We start from the raw sequence: 10,432 nt of genomic DNA, 5'->3' as shown, positions 1-10,432 counted from the left end.
CTGTTACCTGAGGACAGACGTCACAGTCGGATGGAGAAGATGTTTAATGAGAACCATCAGCAGCTTCATGTTACAACTTGTACTCAAAATCACAGAGTAACTCCAGGATTCCAGTTACATTTAATGGTGCCACACACGTTTGTACAAAAAGCCTTAAGAGCACTTTCACATCGCAGCACCAGGAAGAGGAATAAATAACCAGGAGAGAGAGATTCAACAGGACTCGTTAACAGAGAAGCATTAAACTGTAGAGCAAAAGCACCTGAAGCCATCAGAGTAATGAAGAGGAGCAACACGTTCAGCATCGTCTCTGAGCAGCTGTGGAGGTGAAGGTGCAGCTGCATGAAGTGGAAACACTCAAGTAAAAGCAGCTCAGACTGAACATGTATTAGTACTTTAGTAGTAGTACTAGTACTAGTAGTACTGTAGTAGTTACTCTCTGCTGTTAAATGATGATGCACTCCAGGAAAATAACTCAAATCCAGGTGAAGTGTTTGTAATCAGTTACACAGAGAACCTGTGTGTTGAGTTTCATCTTCCCACTGAAGGAATAATAACTGAGTACATGTACTCGAGTACTCCCTCTTCATTTTACTCTGTTCTGAGGTTACTTGTTCATAATCTGAACGTTATACTTCAACTCCGACACATCTCAGAGACAAATAATGTGCTTTTTTACTCAACTACATTTGTATTTGATAACTTTAGTTACTAGTTATTCTACAGATTACATCCTGCATCAGAGCCAAAGTACAACATTTTCTAATTAATTCATTTTTACCAATAATCTGATTCTGATAATCTAGTTTACAGTATTTATACATGTAAATATAGATGTAATATATTTTTCCTAGTACTTTTTAATACTTTTTACATTTAATATCAGACACTTTAAGGCTTTTTACTCAAGTACTGTTCATAAACGGGACTTTCACTTAGTAATATAGTAATATTTTAACAACAAGTCTGACTGTTGGGTACTTTTTACACCACTGAGTAAAAGTTAAAAGATATTGTGTTCAAGTAATATTTGAGTAAAAGTATTTTTTTAACTGAGTTCTGATAAAAAACAAAACAAAAACAAGTTAATTAAAAATCTGTCTTCGGCTCTGACGCAGCGTCTGAAACATTAGTGTTGTCAATCAGTCGTGGAAACAGACGTGCAGCAGCTGGTTGGTTAAGTGGAGTTGTTGACGGCTGATTGGACGGACGGCAGGTGACGTGCTGCGTACACGCCGCCATGTTGGGTGTGACATCACATCAGCTGGGGATCGACCGCGTTTATATCTCAGGACAGCGGCGTTAAAGGAGAAGTCTGGTGATGTCATCAAACCTCCAGCTCACACACACACACTCACACACACACACACACACACACACACACACACACACACACACACACACACACTACAGCACCAATTGTTCCTTGTTCCTCGTGTCTGTTTGATAAACTCGACAGTGAGCAGCTGTTTTTGAAGATTTGCGTCTTCAGCAGGAACCGACAAGGTTTCAGCTGAGTAATCTTTCACATCCAGACCTTCACGTCTCTACACGGACCCGGTCAGCACCAGGACCACAGTGACCAGACTGAGCAGTTACATCTGGGTCTAGAGATCTGGAGTCAACGCTACAAGAATCTCAACTCTTTGGGAGGTTTGCTCTGGATTTTAATGGGACGTCTTTCATCAACACAGAGGAAAACTTCAGGCCGCTCCCGTTCTCGTATTGCCGCAGGGTAAAAAAAAACTTGGTTGTTTGAACTTCTTTCAGCCAATCACAATCACTGTGGGCGGTGCTAAATGCCGGATGCAGCTTCTAGCTTCTAGAAAAGCTAACAGCTGCTAGCTTGTTGAACTTCACACCGTTAGCAGCGAGGTTAGCATCAGTTTGACTGGCCCTTGGTAGCATGTAGCCTGTTAGATTGGAGGTTGTTGTTGTTGTTTAACAGCGACAGGGATTCTGACAACAACAAACAGATGGCTGAAGAAAGAGGTGCCCAATGACAGATTTTATACCAACTGTCTACAGCCACCGAGTCAGAACAGGAGCCGAGCGCCACAGATGGGTCAGACAGTACTGACACGGACCGACATGCTGGAAGTAAAACCAGACTTGTCCTTTAAACGGCGATTATCAGTCCGTCCTGATCTAAATGTTGACTGTAGGAAAGATTTTAAAGGATTTTCGGCTCTGATGATTAATCTTTACATCAGCACGTCATGATAGAGATGTTCTGTTGGACCGACCCGTCACACGAGAGGGCTGACGAACACACAACTCAGCAGACAATGACAACAAACAAAATGTTTAGTCTCACTGATTTGAGTCATTTAGTTTCACTTAGCTGAAGATCAAAAATAAAAACATGCAGCTTTAGTATCTTTTTCTGTCCGTGTGGAGGCAAACTGCTGATAAGAACACGGAGCCGGGGGCGGAGCCCTGTGGGACGCCATGTGTCCGGTGAGGATTAGATAATGACCGAAAAGAGGAAACAAAGGTCTTTAAAACCTGGTGACCACAAAAACAAATGCTGAAACTAAAACACTGTTCATCAAATGATAAAAACTCCGACTTGTCTCGTGTCGATGTGTCACCGTAATGTTCTGGTGAAATGAGAGAAGAAGAAGCTGGCGAGTGAAAATCACGATGGTTGGTTTGAAGAAAGAAAACACTCAGATTTCCCACAGGACCTGAATACAGCCTTGCACTAAACATCTCTGCTGTCTCTTCAACAGGAAGTCGCCGTCTGTTAGTGAAGGGAGGACGACGAGGCTGTCTCTGATTGGTGGGCAGCCAGGCCAGGGGGCTGCTGGGCGGAGCTTGGACCTGAGCCTCCGGGGTTGCCGCAAAGGGTCATGGGAGCTGGAGGGCGGGGGTTGAGGCGGGGGGGTAGCGGGTTGGAGGGGCGAATGAGAGGCGGAGGCTGCTGCAGGGTGGGGCGGGGCTGCAGGAAGCGAGCCTGTTGTTGGAGGGGCGGCGGCTGACGGTGCAGAGAGGGCGTGGCCGGGAGGGAGGGCCGCAGGAGGGGAGGGGGCTGGTGGAGGGAGGAGGAAGAGGAGGAGGTGCTGGACGTCACCGGGATCTGTGCTGAAGAAGAACAGGAGGTGGCAGGAGATGCACCTGAGGAGGTCACCTGACCCTGTAGAGAGGAGAGGGGGCGGAGCCACAATTACAAGTCACACTTAAACAGTCTGCTGATATAAAATATTGATATTAAAGATATAAACCTTCTGTCACTTGAATGTGCAGTATGTAAGAACAGGTGGAGGCATATCACCAGAGTAACCGCTAAGTGATGCTAACTGCACAGCTCAGTTAGGCGTGTAGGTAGCGGTTCAGCATCTGTGTGGAAGGAAGGACATCAGTCCTCCGTCTCACCTCTTCGTCCTCTTCGTCGGTGCTCTTCCCTGATGGAGTGGTGGAACTGTTCTTCCCCTCCTCTCCAGAAGTGGAGCTGTCTCCGTTGGGAGCTCGCGTTCCCTGTTCGGCCTCCCACTCCTGCAGCACCTCGTCCAGGTTGAACCGCCGCCGGTAGTTCACAAAGAAGTTCTTTACCTGGCCCACCGTCTTGTTGCCGATGACGTCAGCAATAGCCTGGAAGTCTTTCCCGTATTTCCTGACACCTGAAGAAACATCGCAGATGGTTTATCAGTCGAGTCTCAAACTACAACCAAGACAGAAGGAGTAAAGCTGCTGTGGTGATCTGATGATGGAGAGGAGTTTAAGGACTGTGGGAAGTCCCAGTGTTCTCTGTACTGTCTGTCTCTTTTGCAAAAGTACAAGTGGACAAGTAGACATCTGTATGTGGTTCTGATCCAGAAGCCCAAAATACCAAACTGATCTGAACAAACTTATTCCCTTTATTAGGCTGAGCTGAGATGATGAATCTACTGTTTGGTTGAACTGCTCCTTTAATGTACCACAAACCCAGCTGACACTGTGTGAGATCCTTCCACACCTGTCACCTGTCACCTGCTCACCTGCCGGCTCCACAAACACTGATGCAGCTCACCTTGAACCGCCAGCAGCTGCTCGTCTGTGGTCCAGCGGGCATTCACCTTCTGGTTACACTGCAGGAAGAACATGACAGGAAGAAGATGTGAGGTTCGTGTCCCCCTCTAGGGATTCTTACAATACGTTAGCTCATCTGAGTTAGCTTAAAAACACAGTTCTGAGCTGTGGAACCCGACAAAATGATGTTCGACATGTGGACTGTGCTCACACCTCGGGCAGCCTGAACTCCTCAATCCCGGTCTCCAACATGTGTTTCAGTCCACTGTTCATCTGTTTGGCGTTCTGGACCTGGAGAACGAGACAGAAACGCTGTGAGACACTGCAGTGTCTCAGCCCGGGTAGAGCAGGCATATGGACCGGCACCAGGCAGGACGACTCAGAGCAACACCTGGGGTTTTTCACCTGTGATCATACGGATCGCCTGACCATTGCCCAGGAGAGACATTAATGAGTGAACAAGCAGCTGATTAACAGTCACTTCATGTTTCCTGGTGAGCTCTGATGCTATGCTAATGCTAGGCCTAGCTACTGTGCACTACACTGAATGGGTCTTCATTGTAATTATTCAAGATGCCAAACAGCGGTTGACAAAACTGATTCAGTCCTCTGAAGAAGTTCCCCTCATAAGAACAACATCACCAGACTCCCTTAACAAATGTGGCGATTTTAAGAGTTGTTGAGTTAAAACAAACTTTACAAACTCTGTGAAACTCTGCCTCTGACAGACTCTGCATTATTTGGACCTTCTTGAAAATTCTGCAAATGTTCTACATGAACTTCTTCCTGTCTTTGAGTAGAAACGTGGAGTTTGTTTGTCTCAGTGATGGACAGGTTTGTTTCATAGAGAGCAGGAAGTGACATCACATCACAGCTGGTCGCTCAGACACTGGGTGATGTGGCTGTGTTCTGATGGACATGACGCACCTGAGACAGCTGGTTTTAAAAAGAACTCAGATCCAAGACCTGGAGGAGGAGGTTGTAGTGCCGCCTACCTGTCTCTTGAGGGACACCAGCTCCATGTCCAGCTGACGGAGGAGGGTGTTGGCGGCGGAGGCGCTGCAGGACACGGCCACCACGTCCTCCTGTGTCAGGTACATGCCTTTGGGGGGTCGGCAGCGAGAGCGCTGGTGGTGTCGATGCTGCAGGGTCTGGTGCTCGCGCCGACCCAATGCCACCTTTGAGCCCGGCACCACTGGCTCCACCTGGTTCTGCAGGAGGGGGACAATTTACTGCGGACTTAAAACTGACAACAAGCTTTAACAGATCATCTGATTAGTCAAACACACATAAGTGCATCAGTGAATAATTAGTTCAGTAGTTAAAATGTTCTGTGTTCTTCATATCTGCTCTTCCCAGTCCAGCCCACTAGCTGCACGGCTAACTGAGCTAACCGATAGCAGCGACAGAATGCAGCAGTTAGTCCTGGGTCATGCTGCCTCCTGCTGGTTTGGAGTATGACTTCCAAGCTGAGACTTCTCATCAGTGTTGATTTGGTTTCACTTGATAGTCTTTCAACATTAAAAAATAACTCTTCTTTAATCTGAAGGAGTCACATTCACTTCCTATCATGAGGCCTCAGGAGTTGCTGTGTTGTGTCCACATCAGGCCCTCAGGAACAGCGCCGGGCTTTGAAGCCAGTTCTCCGAGTGGTCAAAAATTGTGTTACTACCTGACGTCACCTGCGGCCCAAAAGTGACTTTCTCCCATGAGCTAACATTGTGAAAGAAGCGTCTGTGAAATGGGAACAATTTGCTTTTAAGCCTCACAAACCACAGAGACACGACTCACGTTTCACTGTCAGAGTTTGAGCCGCACGATAAAATGTTCCAGTTAGCCGGCTCGGTTGGTGGAAGTCTGTAGTGCGCTCGGTCCACGTACCTCTTTCTTGGCTTCCTTGTTGGGGTCATAGTCACTGTCGTTGGCCTCGATGGGGTTGGCCTCCTCCATCTCCTCATCACTATGGCGACAACACGAAGCCGAAATTCAATTGTCGCACGTCATCACAACAACAACAACAACAACAACATGTGGACTGGGCAGCTGAGTGGCAGTGACGAGGCAGTACAAGTACCGTTACTGCGACTACTCCAGTCCTACCTGTCATCCTGGTTGCTCCGGTTGGCCAGTTTACGAGCCTGTCGGTCCATCAGACTGGTTCTGGAGCGAGTCTTCTTCCACGAGTAGTAGTACTTCACCAGACTGGAGATCGATTTGTCCGGTAACTGAAACGACACAATTCAACATTTACCACCAACAAGTGTTGCGACATCTATGTGATGAGCTGAGGTTCTGGTGCTGATCTGTGTGCAGAGGAGGTTACGGTACCATCTGCTGGATGCGGTGGAAGCTCTTGCCGTGGAAGCTGAACGCCTGTTCGAACAGAACCTTGTCCTCCACCGTCCACTCGTCTGGGAACGGGGTGAAGTTCGGCAGGTCAGCCAGAGACTTCTCGATGTTGTGTTTGTGCCAGAAGAGCATGCCGAGTGCCTGGAGACACACACACACACACACACATACTGTTTACACCATGTATATGCTCCAAATTGTCCACATGAAGCCTAAATGTACACTGTTGTTAGCCTGTAGGAGAAGCTAATGTTGGCGTATTAGCTTTAAAACTGGACCATGTGTTAATGGGTGGCCCGTGTCGTCTCCTCAGCGATGCCACTGGACGTCCCTGGAGTGTTTGAGACCCACCTGCTCCACGTTGTATCCATGTTTCTCTTTGGCTATAGCGATGTATTCGTCCACTGTGGAGGAAGCACACACAGTTCAGACGGTCTGAGGACCTGACAGAGGACGGCAGCAGCGTATGGAGGACAGGAAGTGGACTCACGTTTGGAGTCGACGATGGCGTGATACGGAGACCAGACCAGCATCCCTCCGCTGTCTTTGTCCGAGTACTTCGTGGAGCCTGAATGTGAAGAGACGTCAGTTTTACACACAAAGTTAAGTCCCCTTAAAAAACAGTCTTAAAAATCATCTTGATGATGTCATCACGTCTAATGAAAGTTGCATCATGGGATACGTAGGATCCAGTGTTTCTGGCTGCAGGAGATTTTAACGATGAGCTTTAAAGTCTAAGATGACATCAGAGCACAGAAACAGTGAACGTCACTGAGAAGTAAATAATCTTTCTCTTAAAACAAAATAAAACCACCAGTGTCAGAGTGACGGTGATGATGTCACCTCGTCACAACAAACCTCCACATTGTGTGTTTCTGTGTGGTGTCGTGAAACTGACGCAGTGAGAACTCGTTTGTTCTGAAGACAAACAAACAGAAACACGACGCGAGAACACAACTTCACCTGGTTTTCACCAACTGGCAACCGTTTTTTGAAAACCACCACAATAATTCCCTCAAAATGTCTAAAAATGACTGTAAACATGATTTTATTTTATTTTTTCAGCCGACAGGAAACTCAAGTGAAGTTGCTGCTGAAACTGTTTCTGTGTCTGCAGGTCAGCAAACGTTTATTAACCCTCAGTCATTTCTATCATCAGCTATAATCATCAATAATCAGCTATAATCATCAATAATCATCTGTAATCATCAATAATCACTGAGAAAGTTATCCAAGTGTGGAGAAAATGTGTTAAATGTCAATTATTGTGATCTTCTTTCTCCTTTTTTTCTTCACAGTTAGCAATCATAGATTGAAACTACAGACAAATAAAGCTTCAGATGTAAACGATTCAGTTATTAATTGGATAATGATAATAATAATAATAATAATAATAATAATGATAAAAAGAAGAAGAACAACAATGTCACTGTTACGACAGAGTATTAGGGCCAAAAAAAAAAAATTATTATTATTTTTTAAATTAAGAGAACAAAGTAGTCATTTCATGAGAACTCTTACAAGAACGTGCAGTCTTCTCTGCGTTAAAATGAGGAATGTTGAGCATCTTGTGAAGTTTTACTTTGGTATCAGTTTCACAAATATGGAAATATTTAATCTTCTGGCACATCAGCATCAAATTATCATCAGTATCAGGACTTTGAAACGATTGTGCAAACGACTGTGTCTGTTCCGAACAAAGAACTGCTCACGTCAGAACTTGATAACTCTATCGGAGCTTTTTTCTCATTAAAACGACTTTTTTCCTTGTGTTATTACAATTTAATTCTGGTAGTTTCTTTTATTTTTTTCCCTCTTAGTACGGCCCTAATACTCCATCCTACACTGTACATAATTCAATAACAGGAGAAAGACTTGATGTTTACAATCTTTTATAAAAGAAATGAACAGATGTTTATGAGCTGTTTGTTGAAGCAGCAGATTATTGTTATCATTATTATTATTATTATTATTATTAATAATAATAATAAATAATGAAGTCAAAGAGTTTAATGAACCTGTGACATCATCTCTGGTGATCTGAAGTGAAACTCTGATATATTTCACATTTGTGACTTTAAGTGAAACATTTCTTTGTTTTGCAGAACATTTATAATCTGACTCTCCCTCAGCTCGTCTTCCTCCTGACGGCTCATCAGGTCGGAACCAGCTGGCCCGACTGTCCAGTACAGTAACACCACCAGCTGGTCCTGGTGTCCGGGTCAGAACCTCTGTTCTGTACTGTCACTGTACTTGATTACATTTCTGCATCATAAATCCTGTTGATCCCTTTTATAATGTAATATTGAATATTTTGATCTGAAATCATCAAAACAAACAAAAACTTATAATATTTCACTTTCTGTGTGTGATTAAATAAGTTAATTTACAGTTTAATAATAATAATAATAATAATAATAATAATAATAATAATAATAATAATGCTCACAGCTGTGATATTCTAACTGTCAACAAACATTAATGACTGTCACAGGTTGTCAGTGAGGGGGGGTAGCCTCGGTCCAGGATCCTCGGTCCGGTCCAGCAGCCTCCCTCTGTTTCAAACACTATCACATTAGAGTTGTTCTGGACTCGGGTCGTGCAGATCCGTTCAGTCCGGTGTCGGTCGGAGCTGTCAGAGGCTCCGGTCCGTCACTGAACGGGCTCCGTGTACCGAGGCTACCACCGTCCGTCACTCCGGTACAAGCAGCAAAACATCTCACCGGGCTCGAACTCCGGGATGTTGGCCTGGTAATCGGCTCCGACCCGCATCCCCACATCTGGAAAACATCCGCATGCAGACACACAGGACGCGTTAGGTTCGAAGGTTTTCCTGGTTCTGAAGCGCGCGCGCGCACACACACGGAGCTGTTCGAGGCTGTTCGAGGCTATACTCACCGTGCTCGTCGTCGCTGCCGCTCTCGTCAGAGAAATGTCCGTTAGACGCGTTGGACGGACTCTTGGTTCCGTTGGACCGACCTTTCCCTAAATACTCCGAACCTTTGTCCATCATCCCCGGCATCTCCGCGCTCACCTGGCCGTCTGTCAGCTGCTTGTGTCGGGGCAGAAAATGTCAGCAGGCGCTGGAGGTTCTGAGCTGCAGTTCGGTCCGCGGCCGCCGCTCAGGCAGCGGCGCTGTCGGTCTGCGGTCTGTGTAAACACTCACGGCGGGCCGGAACACACGGCGGACTTCTCCTGCGGGATCTGCTCACGGCTTTGCACGGTGTTTGATACCTCAAGTGGATCCTGTGAGGGCGGTACCGAGGTCCGGAGCGGAGGGTCTAACCAGCGCGGCGGAAGGCTTTTTACGCACCGTCGGACCGGCGCTGCGGCCGCTGCTGCTGCGGCGGCGGCGCGCTGCGGCCGCGGATCCTTCCGCCGACTCAAACTAATAAAGTAAAAATAAAAATCAACGCACAATCAGATGATCGATAACGTTCCACGTCATCAACACAGCTGTGATCAGAGACAGGACGGCAGCGGCGCGTCTGACGTCATCGGAAGTCATGAGTATCAAAAACAAAGCAGCGTAAACAACAGGATTTATGACTGATGACGATTCGTGACGTCACATATTCAGCACGACGACACGAGCACATCACATTCACTCAAACGGATCAGAACCGCGGACTCTCTCGCGTGGTGGTTCTGTTTCTGTTTCTGCTGCTTGTTTTGTGTCGCTGCTCCTGCACCGACCCGGCAGAACCAGCAGGGGGCGACACCGCGCTGCGAACCGCACAGAGGAGTCAACAGAGCCGGTGCTGCAGGCTGGTACCGGTCCAACACATGCTGAGAGGCTCACACACACCAGCAACAACACGATGATAAAAACAAGCAACAAGAACAATAATAAATCAAATATTTCACCTTAAATTACATGAAAAAGTTGTTTATAATATAAAATACTAACAAAAACTGTCAAATGTAAACAAAATCTTTATTTAGATTTAAACATAATATAATAATCATCGTATTATTTCATAAAAGTAAAGTAGATTTAATGTTTATCTCTCACGTGAATAATCAACATTACATTATTAATGTTTCCTGTCAGCATCATATTCAGTATCAG

At 45.9% G+C, this 10,432-nt stretch overlaps 2 protein-coding genes across 6 annotated transcripts in view; one reads left to right on the top strand and one right to left on the bottom strand.

Annotated features, from left to right (window-relative positions):
* The window catches only part of LOC119023366 (NACHT, LRR and PYD domains-containing protein 12-like), a 286,857-nt gene that overhangs the window by 73,615 nt on the left and 202,810 nt on the right, over positions 1-10,432 (top strand). The gene's annotated exons all lie outside the window — the stretch shown is intronic.
* Positions 27-10,020, bottom strand: rcor3 (REST corepressor 3). Its single transcript, XM_037106074.1, has 12 exons — positions 9,259-10,020; positions 9,084-9,140; positions 6,851-6,928; positions 6,712-6,764; positions 6,340-6,501; positions 6,112-6,236; positions 5,893-5,971; positions 5,007-5,222; positions 4,225-4,302; positions 4,013-4,070; positions 3,379-3,623; positions 27-3,139 (listed from the first exon to the last, which is right to left on the bottom strand). Exons 1-12 carry the CDS (start codon positions 9,380-9,382, stop codon positions 2,750-2,752), a joined length of 1,665 nt encoding a protein of 554 aa, XP_036961969.1. The 5' UTR covers positions 9,383-10,020; the 3' UTR covers positions 27-2,749.

Source organism: Acanthopagrus latus, chromosome 1, assembly GCF_904848185.1.
Source record: "Acanthopagrus latus isolate v.2019 chromosome 1, fAcaLat1.1, whole genome shotgun sequence".
NCBI lineage: Eukaryota > Metazoa > Chordata > Actinopteri > Spariformes > Sparidae > Acanthopagrus > Acanthopagrus latus.
Note: the sequence above shows the minus strand (reverse complement) of the source record. Positions and strands in the feature narration are given on the sequence as shown.